This window comes from Cyanistes caeruleus, chromosome 26 (genome assembly GCF_971803275.1).
Source record: "Cyanistes caeruleus chromosome 26, bCyaCae1.hap1.1, whole genome shotgun sequence".
Classification (NCBI taxonomy): Eukaryota; Metazoa; Chordata; class Aves; order Passeriformes; family Paridae; genus Cyanistes; species Cyanistes caeruleus.
In genome coordinates this window covers 277475-292252 of record NC_141726.1, presented here as the reverse complement: position 1 = coordinate 292252, position 14778 = coordinate 277475, and the positions used below count along the sequence as shown (strand labels likewise).

The 14778-nt window shown below is 44.5% G+C and overlaps 1 protein-coding gene across 14 annotated transcripts in view; it reads left to right on the top strand.

Moving 5' to 3' along the window:
- LOC111939047 (lethal(3)malignant brain tumor-like protein 4) overlaps positions 1–14778 on the top strand; it is a 32925-nt gene that overhangs the window by 1069 nt on the left and 17078 nt on the right. For 7 of the 14 annotated variants that reach the window (XR_015279424.1, XR_015279423.1, XR_015279425.1 and 4 more), the window contains exons 2-12: positions 2876–2984; positions 3297–3405; positions 4744–4801; positions 6034–6122; positions 7186–7290; positions 7916–8051; positions 8554–8645; positions 9566–9717; positions 10396–10472; positions 11975–12060; positions 14131–14241. Coding sequence is in view for 9 of the 14 variants with exons in the window: in XM_086863749.1 (XP_086719875.1) it covers positions 2923–2984; positions 3297–3405; positions 4744–4801; positions 6034–6122; positions 7186–7290; positions 7916–8051; positions 8554–8645; positions 9566–9717; positions 10396–10472; positions 11975–12060; positions 14131–14241 (1077 nt within the window). In the remaining 5 variants the exon portion in view is untranslated. Of the gene's footprint in view, positions 1–2862; positions 2985–3244; positions 3406–4743; positions 4802–6033; positions 6123–7185; positions 7291–7915; positions 8052–8553; positions 8646–9565; positions 9718–10395; positions 10473–11974; positions 12061–14130; positions 14242–14778 lie in introns of those variants that run through there. The other 7 variants (XR_015279426.1, XR_015279427.1, XM_086863748.1 and 4 more) reach the window with 2 other exon arrangements.

Sequence of the window (14778 nt, the reverse complement as noted above, 5' to 3'; positions counted from 1 at the left end):
GATCAGAACCAAGGTCTGATGGTGCCAGATCTGGGGTTCTGTGTTAGGAATGGGGAAGTGGCTCTTGACTTTTGCCAGTTTGCTTCAGCTGTTCTGTTTTCCTTTGTGCTGAAAACAAATACACAGAATTGCCTTCAAGACTGCAAGTTCTGAGTCTTGGGGAGGGAAAGATCAGTTTCCTGGAGCTGAATTGGAGCTGAAGCAGCTTGAGAGCTCTGAAAATCAGGTTGTTGTTACCACTTCAGGCATTCAGAATCAGGCCCCCAGCATTAGACCAGTGTCGATGATCTTCCCTTTCCTCCTGCTCCCTTTGAGTAGTGGGGAAGGGCTGGGAAGGACCTTAAGCTGTGAGGAAACAATTCTGCCAGCAGATAAACCTTCATGCTTGGAGTGTTCTGAGATGAGCAGCCTGCACTCTCATAAAACATGGAATTGGTCCACAGACTCCTCTGGGCTGTTTTGCAGTGGTGTAACTTTTGCCCTGTGTTCAGTCCCAGCCATTACACTTCTGCTCCTTTCCCAGCAGTAACATTCCCTCACAGAAACAGCTTCACTTCTATTGATTCCTCCTAATAGCAGAGAATCCACAAAGCGCCACGTTATTTATTAGACTGAAAAATACCAAATAGTAATGTGTTGTTTTATATTAGATGATCAAGTATAAGAGCCCTCAGTACTGTGGTTAGTGGGTCTGGCTGGAATGTTCAGCTGGAACATGATAACTGGCTGCCCAGAGAGCTGCTTTGTCCTGAAGATGCCAAATATGTGTATATATATGTATATATTTCTGTTTAATCCTTTTTCCCTCTCCCTCTTCCTGCTCTATTCCAATTCTTGCATGCACAAAATACATTTTTCCTTAATACCATTCAAGAACATCTCTGGAAGGACAGATTATTTCTGAAGGGTTTATGTGGATTTCATATTACCAAACCTGCTCTATTGAGCTCTGTTGTAAAGGAAGATGCAGTCCTGATAGTAAATTCTGCATTTCCTGAGCTTAGGAATGAGGAATAGAGCTGTGGGATGAAACTGGAGGTTGCCCCATGATCAGCCAGGCCTCACCCCCAGGTCAGGGACTGTTAGTAAAGATGCTTGTTGTTTTTCTAATACAAATTAATGTGTTCTGGGCTTGGGTTTGGGTTTGGGCATCGCCAGCTCACCTGGCCGCAGGTGCGTGGTGAGATTATGGCAGGAGGGAGCCAGAGCCTCTGTCTGCAGCGGTTTGGGCAGAACCAGAACTGTTTATTTGTGTGCAGGAGCATCACTGCCCCAGAGACCTCTGCTCCTGCAGTGCCAGGGGTCCCTTCCCAGCACAGGAACTGTCTGGAGCTTGCAGGTCTCCTTCCCCTGACCTTCTGCCCTGGCGCTGAGCTGTCCCACCAGCCTCAGCCCTGGGATTCTGCACTGGGATGCTGCTGCTCCTGCAGTGTTTGAGGGAAGTGAACTTCCTGCAGGAAGCTGAGTCCACTTAGAATTATCATTTCTTCAGAATGGGATATTTTCCTTTGTGTTGAAATGAAAACTGTGCTCTGTCTCCTTGGGGCTGCAGAAAAGGACATGAGCCTTTCAGAAGCAAGTCCAGCATCTTTGAAGCTTTAAGAAATACAAGCTTTAGATAAAGAGAGGGAAGAACATTTGGGATGAAGCTTTGATAGGGTGCTAGAGGCAGGATTCTGAGGCCAGGAAGCACACAGGAGGAGAAGCCAGAGAAACTCCATTCAGCAAGGAGCCCAGTTTCACAGCGAAGCAGGTGCTTTCAGACTCATGTTTCTGTGAAGTGCAGATGGCTTAGGAAAGATCTCAGACTAATGAAGTGCTTGGAATAAAGGCTTTAGAGCAGAGCTTGCAAATGCAACCACCTTTGACTTGCCTCTTTCATTCTGGAGTTCAGTGGCTCCATAATGCACACAGCAAAGAAGATCAAGGAGTGAGTAATCTTTGCAGCTATTTGCTCATCAGAAAAGTGGTTTTTTAGTTGGTTTGGTTTGGGGTTTTTTTGATGCTTGGTTGCATTTGCAGGTCAGGAGTAATAAAAGATGCACAGTGACACTATTTAACACACTTTAATAATTTTATCTGGACCAATAAAGTGTTCCTGTGTTGCCTGTGTTTCGAGCTTCAAGGATGAATCTCAGGAGTCTGCCACATATCATTCCTTTTCCAAAGCTGCCCTGTGTGTGTCTGGATGGGTTTTCTAGTTCTTCATCTGGATTTGCTGTGATGTCTTTAGCAGGACAGGCTGTGTGAGTGCAGGGCTGTGCTGGAGCAGGGGTGGGTGCCAAACCCCTCCCTGCTCCCCTTGGTGGCACAGGGAGATGGGAATGGGGGCTATGCTCAGCTCATCACAGGCTGTTCCTGTCACTGCTCAGGGTCACACAGAGTCACATTCCTTCCCTGCTCCAGCAGGGAATTCCTCTCCCAGGAGACAGTTTGTCATGAACTTCTCAAAGCTCTCTACAAACTGTTGCACCGTGGGTCATTCTTCCCTGGGCTCAGCCCTTCAGGCTGTTCAGCATCACTCACTCTGTAAATCACCAGTTTCCTTTCAATAAATTACTGTTTCAGCAGAGCTCCCTCTCAGATTGTATCATGGAGTCAGTGAGGTTGGAAAAGACCTTTAAGATCATCAAGTCAACCAAGATGTGCCTGAGAGTGCTACTGGAGACCAGTGCTCCAAAATGAAATCATTACAAATAAAGTGGGTTTTCTCTACTGAGGTGGTGTGGCAGCTCTCAGCTGATAGTTCCTTCCCTCACAATTGGATACTGAGTGTCAGTTAATGAAAGTTTGTAAAGGACTTTGACAGAACACATTGCCTGAAAGGTGTTTCAACATTTTGATTTAGAAGTTGTATTTTTCTTTACCTCTGCAGTGCCCAGACAAGCCGTGCCCTGCTCCGATTCCCAAACCTGTGAGCAAATGGATTACTTTGAGAATGGAAAGCTTTGTGCTCAGACAGGCTCCCAGCAGCACAGGGAGAGGTACAGATATCCCAGATTTTCCCCATTTTTTGTTTGAAAGCATTTAAAGGAACGTGGTGTTGCTGTGAGTAGAATGAACCTGTTAGACCAAGTGTTACAGTTCTGTATCCAGGAAATCCTGCAGACACATTTCATTTCTTCAGGTCCTCAGCCCAGGCCTCCTCATTCCAGGAGGTTCAGAGACACTTGGAACAGTGCAGGAATAATGTTGCACTTTTAATTTGATATTGTTTTTAATTTTGGATGTTTAATGATATCAGAGACATTCCAGGTGACTGCAGAAACAGGGAATAATGGCAATCTTGCTACCAGCAGTGGCTGTCAGGTGGCTGAGGCTGGCAGACCTGTCAGACGTCTCCGGAGGAAGAGAAGATTGCCTTTGGATTCGGAGGATGAGGAGGAAAACACGTGTGAGGATGAGGTAAATGAGGCTGCATGTACCTCCTTTAAAGAGAGCTGTGAAAAGCAGGGGCACTTGTCTCAGAGTTCCTTGTGCACTGCAAATTGGGCTGAGGAGGGTTGTTCTGTACCCAGGGAATGGTCTGGGTCTGATCCTGATTTACATCAGTGATGGGAATATCTGTCCTGAGGAGTCACAGGGGTGAGTGAATAGCTCAGTGAAGTGAAAGTCAGGAGTTTGCAGTAATAACATCACTTGTCTCCATAATAGCTACACTCAAATACTGTTGTGTGCTATTGAAGCTCAGTGTCAAACCAGGGGGTTTGTTTGGATTTTATTACATCCTTGCAGGTACTCTCAGTGCACCAGAAACCTGCATAAACAGCAGTGCCTCAATCCTGAGCTGTTCCTTCTTCAGTTTCCTGCAGCCCCTAACTCCCTCCTGGGGCCTTTTGTGCCCCCCTCTGCTCTGCTCCTGCCCATCAGGGCCTTTCTGAGCCATCTCATGTTTATTCACATTATAAAAGTGGCTCTGTGGGGCAGAACAGGGATAGGTGTTTGTGGGAAATAAAGCTGCAGCCTCTGCTGTCATGAGCAGTTTAACTCATCGTCTTGCTCAGTTTTTCTCTGGGGTATGGGGGAGATGTTTTAGGGGATGGATGTTTTCAGAAGCCCTTGCAGTCTCTCTCTCTCTCTTCCCCCTTCTCCTCATCGTCATTAGAAACTGCCCCCTGTCCCTTCTGGGGAATGTTTGGCAGCTTTGTATGGCACGGTTTGCTCTGAGAAATGACAGCCTGGGAGGAATCAAACCTGAGTTTGCAAACACACAGAAGAAACACAGATGATGGTCAGGCTTGGAGTGTGACACAGGGAGGCCACGTTGTCTGGGGTGCTCATCTCTGACAGGATTGACTTGAAGCTTCTGCTTCTTTCAGGGCTTCATAAATTCCTTTTGTTCCCCTGTATCCGTGTCCCGGCACAGATGGACTAAGAAAGGGAAAGGAAAAAGGAGTGTTCCAGTAAGGTTGCTGACATGAGCAGCAAATCCTGCATTGCGGAAAGTAAATCCTCCGTATTGTAATGCAGATTTTGGTCCTGTGCTGCTCTTTAGCAGCCACATTTAAATGAACTTCAGTTGCATACATTAAATGACTTGTAATGCACTTTGGGATACCAAGATCAGCCTTATCTGTGTAACATTCCCTCCTGATGTTTTTTCAGGGTTGTTCAAGAGACAACAATGCTGGCTAATAGTCCTTTTAGTTCCCTGTTACATCCGTGTTGTACCTGCATTGTGAGATGATCAGAGGGAGGGAAAAACAATTTTGCTAAACTTCTTTCTAACGTATCTGTGTCTAGGAGAAGAATAAATCAAATAATATGAAAAGCCGCAGAAACACTAAACCAATAAAACAAGGTGAGCTAAGCTCATAGTCTCTTTTCTTTAATGTTTATAGATTTTTTTTTAGTAGCTATTATAAAGTGAATAATAATAAATAGAAGAGGAAAGGACAGGAGAGCTGATTTGACATTCAGAACAGCTTATGAGATACATAACCCTCTTACCACAGCCAGCTTCAGAGGTGCATTAGCAGGAATATCCTGGATTTGCCTGCATGATGGGCACAGGATAAGGATCTGCCAGGAGTCAGAGTCATCCACAGCTCACTGAAGACAATAACAATCTTTTTTCCATTGACTTTGGAGAACTTCAGCCACAGCCTGCTGTGCTAAGTAAAAAATAAATGGTAAACAACGTGATTGATTGGAGACTATGAGTTAAATGTATTGCATACCTTAAATCAGTCAGTGTGTAACTGGGGGGGGAGTTTTAATATACGTTATTAAATAATGATGTATATCTAATGTGCATTATATATTTTATACAATTATTGTGATTATTATATATTACATAATTACCTATTAATATACATTAATATATGTTATATATAATAGATACAAAATATCTATACTATGCAAAATATATATATTATATATTAGTAATATATTATATATTAATATAATTATATATTATAATTATTTCTATTTTTTATATAATTTTCTGTGTATAAGACTGTGGTTCTACCAGAATGAATCCAAGTTGTTTTCATCATCTGGGAGCTGCCTCTCTAGTAGATGCATTGTGTTATTAGGAGGTTATAAATATATGTGTGTATATGTGTATATATATATGTGTATATATATATGTGTGTATATATATATATATATATAATTATGAACTGAGCAAAGAATCACTTGGTTTTTCATTTATTTTATTTTAGGCTTATTTTAGCTGCAATTATATGCCTCTCTGTGCTGCCTGTTAGTTTATATTTAACCCCTTACTCCTCTGTGAGATGTCAGGAGGAAGAATTAATTCCCCCAATTTTAAGTTATTCTGTCTTTTCCTGTGGCACCTTTCCGTGGGCAGCTTGGCAGCAGTCCAGGTGCCACAGTTCATTTGGGCTGTGATACAATAAATGTTCATTTCCTGAGGAATGAGCACGGTTTTCCTATATTGGAATTCCTACTTTTCCTCAAAAGTTGAGTAACGCTGCCTCTCCTGGGGTGCCACAGCACATGTGGGAGGAGGAGCAGAGCAGGAGTCAGAGACAAACGTTCATTTTCTCATTGTTTTTGATTAATTAGTGCTTCCTGGAAAGAAGAAGGTATGGAACTGGTCTTCCTACTTGGAAGAGGAACAGATGCCAGCTGCTCCCCAAAAGCTGTTCAGAGAGGTTGGCAGCTTTTTTCACTCTTTTGCTGTTTTTCTCGGGCAGCATCCCAGGATTACTGGCAGTCACAGGAGCACTGGCTCAGTGGAGGTGGGACTGGAGACCACCCTCAAGCCAGCACTTGTATTTCTGAGTTGTTTTGGTAAAAGCAGGCAGTAAATGTTTGTTTTCTGCCCAGGGAAACAGGCATTTGCTCTGTGGGTCTGATCCCAAACCAGGGTGTAAAAAACGCTGGTTGAATCTCAGAAATAAGCAGCAAGGGTTTGGATCTGCTGTTGGACGGCTGGAGAGGGACAGACAGACAGTCTGTCCCCTGTGCTGTGTGGCTGTCCAGAGCCCTCCCAGCCTGTGCCATCCCTGCCTGGTGCAGGAAATGCTGTGGGGTCGCTCAGGGAGTGCAGCTGAGCTCAGGGGGGAGGCTGGGGTTGTGTCACTCACCTGGAGGTGCCAGGGGCTCTGCACCCAGCTAAACGCAGCTCCCAGGGAGCTCTTCAAGCCCAGCGCTGTTGGTCCTTCCAGAGGCAGCTCAAAAGGAAGGTCTGGTCCTGCACTGGGTCATTTGCAGTCACACTTTTCACTTGGATTAAGATAAATGAAAACCACAAATTCTGGAGGAACAGTGGAACTGGGCTGCAGATCAAGCCTGCCTTGTCCCTTCCACTGTGGGAAGATGACAAAGTTACCTTTGGGGAGTCTGGACTGACACAAAGTGACTGTGGCTTCTCCAGCTCTTTGATTCTGCATTGAGCTGAGAAGGGGATGCTTTTGTGTTTGAGAAGACTCATTTCTGTGTCTGCTCAAAGATGTGTTTGTAGCTAATTGTAAGAGTTCAGTGTTTTGGAGAGATTAATTATAATAATGAGTAAATATGATGGTGCTGTTACTGACCCCTGAGCCTGCACCTGTCCATTGGAGCCACAATTACTTGGGGCGGGATTTTCTTCTCTGAATTGAACACTGGAAGCCTGAAATACAAAAATTTGTAGCCTTAAGTATGCTTAATGACTGCTCTGCAATAGATTTTGTCTTTAGGAGTTAAAACCAAATGTTTCTTCCCCCCTCACAGTATCAGTCATTCCCACAAGGCCGAAATGGATTTAAAGTTGGAATGAGATTGGAAGGGGTGGATCCTGAACACCCCTCTCGATTCTGTGTCCTCACAGTGGCCGAGGTAATTGCTTTCCTTGTCTTTGATTCCAAAAGTCCCATGTACATATATAATTCTTTTCAATAAAAAGTTGAAACAGAAGAGTAATAGTACTTTAGTTAATTGATGGTAGGAGTTCAAGGTGACACTGAAGGTATGGTGTTATGTGATTAAGGATCTTTGCTGAAATCCTACTGGCAGATTTTTGCACTTGTAACTAAGAATAGCAAGCCTATTAATTGCCTGTAGTGAACAAGTATGAAAAAGAGCAATGCCATGAGGCCCTAAGGCTTAGTAAATATAAACAAATCAGGATGCTTTATGCAGCTCCAGTTATGTGAAATCTGGGTTGATCTGGTGTGGGCATAAAAGTTCTGGGGCTGCTTTTGTACCCCAGGAATGTGTTCATGGCATGGAGCAGGAGCTCAGGGAGGTTCCACTCCCAGTTCTATTTTCAGCTGTTTGGAGTGGGGCAAGAGGAGCATGGAAAGTGGGAGAGCAAAGGAGTTAAAATACACCTGGAGTTTTTGAGGAATAAATGAGATCCTAAGTTACTTTCCCTGTAAGTACAAATACGAGGGAGTGTTTTATTAGTGATTTTCTTTCTCCTTTGTGACACTGGTGATAGTCAGAGCTTCTCTCTCTGTAGGTCCAGGGGTACAGGATGAGACTGCACTTCGATGGTTACCCAGAGTGCTACGACTTCTGGGCTAATGCTGATTCCTCAGACATCCATCCTGTGGGCTGGTGTGAAAAAACAAGCCATAAGCTGCTCCCTCCTAAAGGTATGACAGAAAATAGAGCTGTGTACAAGAAACCATAAATTCTACTAAGAACTGAATGTCCTGGCTCTGCATATTTCATTTTTAGTGTGGTTTCATCGTGCAGCTCGATCTGAGGGGCTGAAGGGAAGAGGTTTATCTAACACTGTGACACCTAAAAGAGCAGAATATCTTCTCTGTGATATTCCCAAAGACTGACATTGTTAGTTACGTTAGAATCTCTGGATTGGATGTCTCTCTGTGCTTCAGAACTTGCTTCTTTTCCTGGGTTCAGTTCTTTCCTGCATTAAATTTCCTAGAAACATTTGAAGGTTGAGATTAATGATTAGCCATTATGGTGAAAAAGAGAGAGCTGATTTAGCTGAAATGCACAGCCCCTGGAGATCATAGCAGGGCAGTTATCATACAAAGTTCATATTCTTTCCAGGCAATTTCCATTTCTGAAAAACCCAACAGAATGTACCCGGCAACAGACGTAAAACAATCTTTTTTTCTCTCTTCATAGGTTTCAAGGAGGGAGAATTTAATTGGACTTCCTATCTGAAGAACTGCAAAGCTCAAGCAGCTCCAAAAAGCCTTTTTAAGACCCTCAGCAGTGTAAGTGGTGATATGGAATAGAAGGGATTTCAATAGGTCTGGTGCTAAGTGAGTTTTGACCAGAGTATTTATGGGATTTTAATATGCTAATGTCAGAGGTACAGCCAGAGTACAATCAGATGCAAACTACTTCCTGCTACATTTTGTTTTTAAGAAGGAAAACTAGTACAATTTTTATTCCTTTCCCCAGTCACTGACTTTCCAGAGAAAGAATTTGTATTTCCCTTCCTTCTTAATGCTGGAGGAAAAGATTTACTGAACCATTTATTAAATATATTACAACTGTCTGTTTTACTGTGCCCCTGCAGTCGAGATATTTGTGTCACTTCCCTCTAATTTAATAATTTCCAAAATAACTTCTAGTTTCCAGCAGCATGCTCATGTGAGCCGTGGGATTCATTATGGGGCTGTGGATCTGGAGCATTTGTCATCCTTCCCCACTGGTGCTCTCTCAGTGGTTGTTAACCTCAGTTCCCGTGAAATCCTCCCATTTCATGTTACTGGGATGACACAAAGCCCAAGGGCTGATGGATTGGAAGCTGCACATGGACAGTCAGTGACTCCAGTGGCATCAGGGCCCAGCTCTGCCCTGATTCCCACTCACTCTCGGTTTCCTTGAAGACTCTCCAGTAAAACAGGATGTGCAAAGCCCATTATCCTCAGCAAGTCACTGCAGGGTGTCTCAGCCTGGGAGTCTGCAGTGGTGGGTGTACCTGGAAATGCTGTTTTTTGAGCCACACCAGCTCTTTTTTTAGTAATAGTAACAGTCATTGCCAGAACTTATTGAAATCCTGTCTGAAAACCTCTTGGCAGTCACTGTTTTGGTCCGTGGGTTTTGGGATCAAAGGAGTTTATAAGGGAGATTTCAGTGGCTTGACCAAGAATGTGGCTGATTTCCATTTCCTGGTCCTGTTCCTCAGCCTGTCACACCTTCTGGCTTTCGTCTGGGAATGAAACTGGAAGCAGTGGACAAGAAGAACCCCTCACTGGTTTGTGTTGCCACCGTCACGGACATGGTGGAAAACCGGCTGCTGATCCATTTCGATAACTGGGATGAGAGCTATGACTACTGGTAAAGGTTTTATTTCTGATACATGTCTGCAGGTAGACTGTTTTAAATGCAGGTCCTAAAACTGGGATCTTATATTAGGTGTCAGGCATGTGAATAATTACTTGGGCTTTTCACCAAGAGCACTAGTTCCCTTCCTGTTTGGGTGCTGGGCAGCTCAGTGCAGAGCTAGTGGAGGTGGCCTGAGCTGTCTGGGAAGCACTGGAGGTAGGAAAACTCCTTGTGGTGCCTGAAAGGGCTCCAAGAGAGTTGGAGATGGCTTTTGGACAAGGGACAGAGGGACAGGACAAGAGGAATGGCTTCCCACTGCCACGGGGCAGGGATGGATGGGGTCTTGGGAAGGAATTGATCCCTGGGAGGGTGGGCAGGCCCTGGCACAGGGTGCCCAGAGCAGCTGGGGCTGTCCCTGCCATGGCAGGGGTGGAACTGGATGGGCTTTAACATCCCTTCCAACCAAAACATTGCAAGATTCACTTTGTATTTCCCTTTCTTTTGGGACAGCTTGAATGCCTTGAAAACCCAGTGTTACACATTCCAATGAGACAGTGCCTGTCTTCTACACCATGATCACACCCACTGAAAGCATCTGCTCACCCAGCAGAGGCCTATCAGACAGCATTTGAAATCCTGCCTTTCTTTTTGCTTTCCATCTGACTGGTGCCAACTTTCCCTCTGATTCAGGTGTGAAACGAGCAGCCCATATATCCGTCCTGTCGGCTACTGCCAAGAAACTGGAACCCCACTGACAACACCACCTGGTAGGTTACAAGTGAGACTTGCTTCCTGCCTCAGCCAAAGAACCTGCAAACTGTATCTCCCACAAAATTACATATTCACAAGTTCCAGGTTCGCTTCAGAACTCTTCACTGCCTGAACAATATTATTGTTCCTACTTTTTGGCGCTGCAATTTATTTTGTTTCATAGTTCTTTGAAGAAATGGAATGGGGTTTGGTAATTTGTAATTGAATTTGATTTTAGAAGGGAAAAAGTGAGAAGGATTTCCAGCATTTCCTTCAAGGTGAGCTGGGAGAAAAAGGGATCTGTGTACCACGATTTCCTAGATGTAATTTCTGGAAATCACAGAATACTCTGGGTTGGAAAGACCCACAAGAATCATTAAGAGTCCAACCCTTAAGTGGATGGCCCATATGGGGATTGAACTACAGCCTTGGCATTGTTAGCACCACGCTCTAATGATTTCCTAGATGGAATTTCTGGAAATGAAGGAGAAACTGAATCCACATCTCTTTCTTCTGTACTGGAATTTGGTAAATGAAGAGAATGTTGGCAAATAAGAGAGGACAGAATGTACAGGGAAAACCATTGTTGTTTTCAGGCCTTGGAAGTGCTCGTTCACCTTAAAAATAGCAAACATAAAAAAATTAAGCCTGACATTTGTCAAACTGACAGCCCTGGAGCAAGAGTTCCTGTATTTGCTGTGTTCCAGGTTCAGTGGAGCGGGAAGCATTGCCTGATCCCTCTGCACAGGTGGAACTGGCCTCAGTGTCTTTGCTGTAGATAGAGAAGGGGTTGTGAACATTCCCTCTCAGCAGCACCACATCTGTCCCTGCTCCTGGAAGGTTCAGCAGGGCTGGCTCTACAGTTCTCTGCTCCTATCAGGATTTCTTGTTCCCCCAACAAAACCTGCAGCCAGTTCTGGTCTCCCTGCTGAGGGGCTTAAATGCAGCAGTTTGCAGACTGTGCTCTGCATTTAGTCATTGCACCCTCCTGCCAAAAGGAACCCGTCCTGAAGGTAAAAATTACTGAAACAGGAAAAAAGTAGAGCAGTTTCTTTAATGTAGTTGCCAGGGAGAGACATCCCACTGTTGTTGAGGAGCACACCCATGGAGCCTTTTCTTTTCTCTCCAGGCTACTGGGTTTACTCATCTGGCAGCAGGAGAGGAGAAGGTTCTACAGTCTTACAGGCACTCACACATAGAGCAGTTAATAAAACAGGAAATTAATGTAGTGATGCCACTGCACATCACAGAATCCTCTGACTATCTCATAACTGGAGTTTTCTTCAGAGAATAAGAATTGATGAAGCTGTGCAGAAATTAACTCTCCAGGGTTCAAGCCCAGTGTAAAACTGGGGAACTGGCAGAGCTGCTCTGGGTGCTGGAGGTGGCAGGTAGGAGCAAACAGGTCACTTTCCAGCACCATATATTGTAAGTGCTAATTACAGACCTGCCTTTTTGCTGTTTGTAACAGGAAATGTGGGGTTATTCTTACAGAAATGTTGATTCTCTGTTTTTCCAGGATACAGGGATTCCAAAGCCTTCTCATGGGAGAAATACCTGGAAGAAACTAATTCCCAAGCAGCCCCAGCAAGAGCATTTAAAGTGGTGGGTGAATCTCTGATTGTTCTTGCTCAGGTGCTGTTATCCTCCCTTTTTATGCTAGAGACTTTATTTGAGCATGGTTCACCTGTCTGTGCCAGGAGGGTGAAACTGTGGTTTACTTTAAGATCATCTCAGTACTGCTAAAACAAAAACACACTGCAAAATGCAAGATCTATTTTTTGAATACTATGGAAAGCTGGCTTGGAAAGGATTTTTGACTAAATATCTTGAGTGGCTCCATTAGCAGGTTTAAAGGCAGAGCCTTCAGTCCACACAGGTAACTGTGACTTCCAGAGTAGGTGGGAAGAGCCTCACAGAGGGCACAGAGAGGAGTGCAGTTACCTGGTGTCCCCTCTACATCAAGTTTTAAAAACCTTTCTAAAATTCACCTTGCAGTTGTGCAAATCCATACTTCCCTGGCTGGTGAGGCTGGAATTAAAGTAGGGAAGTTCATATCAAGGGTTTACATGTGTTGATAGAGATCTTAGTCCTCCTGGGGAGGGGTCAGCTGCGCCCTCCACGGAAATAAATGTATTAACAGATACATCTGCTGTATTAACAGCATCTCTGCCAAGCCCCTGTGTGCTCTCAGACCAGCTTTCAGGCTCAGTGTGAAGATGCTTCTCTCAGCCTTGTGATTGTGAGCTGTTGCTGTGAACAACAATTGTCCTGAAGGGTGGACTAAGCTTTTTTGAGCCACACTCCTAAAATCCCAATAGAGCTGGAAAATGTGAACTTAAAGCTCCCAGCCCAAGTACTCTGTAAGATCTGCCATTGTAGCTTCTTCCTGTAGATTTTCAGGGTCTAAAGTGTGGTGAGAAATACCACCTGAACATAAGAGGGCTTTGCTCAGGACAGGGAGCCTGTTCAGTACTGAGAGCTCCCTTCTTTGGATTCCTCCAAAGTGAAGTGTCTTCCCAAGGAGGATGCAGCTGCCTTGTCTGCCTCCTTTCCTGTTTTCCAGGCATTTCTGCAGCCATTGTTCTGCTCCTGCAGGTATCAGGCTTTGAGAGAAGAGTAGAAGGACCAATTCTGGCTCTCATGAAACTCCTGAGTGCAAATTAGCATCTAAAACTGTGTTTCAAAAATGAGACAGAAAAGAAAAGGTATTTGATATATCAGCAGTTAATAGAACTATTTCAAGATCAAACCTCTTTATTTTTCTGGCTTGGTTGGACTGAAGTGTAAATAAATGGCGAAGCTATTGATTTTTTAAAAATTATTATTATTATTCCAGCTAGCAATTACAGGAAATCAGTACATAAAAATGCGGGTTGAGAGCCAGAACAGGCATTTCTCACTGAATTAGCTTTTAACAATTTTAAAGAGCTGTCTTATGTAGTCTGGAGACACAGGTCATCAGTACAAATAGCAGATCTTGGGTCTGGATTTCTGCCCTCTCCACCCAAAAACTCAGGAGACAGCTCCAATGTAAGCATTGTTATTTCAGCCCATCCTCTTGGGCTTGCAATTCCAAAACATTCATAAACTACTGCCAGAAGGGCAGCAACCCTTCAGAAAGGCTTAAACAAAGAGCCTGGCTCCTCTTCTGGGCAGGATTTGGACCTTGAGCACTCAGCTCAAGCTTCAGGGAGCACAGACAAGGTTGGCTGGTTCAGTAAGATACTCTTGAAAATAAAAGCAGTTTAGATTCTCTGTTTTGTGCTGTGTCCAGTGTCTGACAGCCCACTGATAGATGTCTGTGTCCCTGTGAAATGATCAAAGAGGAACTTCAGGTGTGGAGTTAAACCCCTTAGCTCAGGAGTGCATCTCCTTCCTGCCCCAGCCATTGGCAGTAAAAAGGGTAAGGAAGACTGGGAGGGAAGAATGATTTTAATAATTTCATTAACCTGAATAGTCAGGTTGGAAGAGAGGCTCAGTCCTCTTGGGAACTGTGATTTTAACCTCTTGGGAACTGTGATTTTAGCCTCTGAACAGTCTGCCATGTGGGATAACTCAAAGCTCCAAAGGCAGCTAGGGGTGGATGGAAACTGGAGCACATTTCATTCAGAGGAGGTGCCAGCTCTGAACTCCAAGGCTTGTTGGCATTCTGTTTACAATCCTCTCTTCCAGCGTCCTCCTCATGGATTCCAGGTTAATATGAAGTTAGAGGCTGTGGACAGACGAAATCCCATCTTGATAAGAGTGGCAACAATCGTTGACAAAGACAACCACCGTGTTAAGGTATGACCTCGGTCCCAAGAGCAGAACCTGTGCTGAGGACCCCGGGATGGGCAGCACAGGGGGAGCATCCCTTCACAACGAGGAGCAGCAAACAGCAGCAGCTGCTGAGGCCTCTGGGCCTGCCCAGCTGGAAATGGTTCCTATTGCTTTGTTTTGCTGGAATCTGAAACTGGCCTGGTTGTTGTTAGTTGTTAGTGTTGTTAGTTACTGTTCCAATGTAACTGTTTTAAACCAACACTCCACAGTGTGATGTCCCATCTCTTGGCATTTTCTGTGTGATCTCCGTGACTGGTGGCAGCAGGAGTGTTCTGCTGGGGAAGCTGCCTGACTGGAAAGGAAAACCCAAAGCAATTTAAACCCTGGTACATGTGGGAAGCAGTGTCATTCTCCAGTACAAATTTGTCACATAAATGCATTTTAACCTAGTCTTTTCATGCAGATACATTGCCCAAATAATCTATTGTGTTTTGGCTTCTGAGGAACTAAGTGTGAGCCAGTTAAAGTGGAGGCTGCACTGATGGAGACTCCGTGGCCACA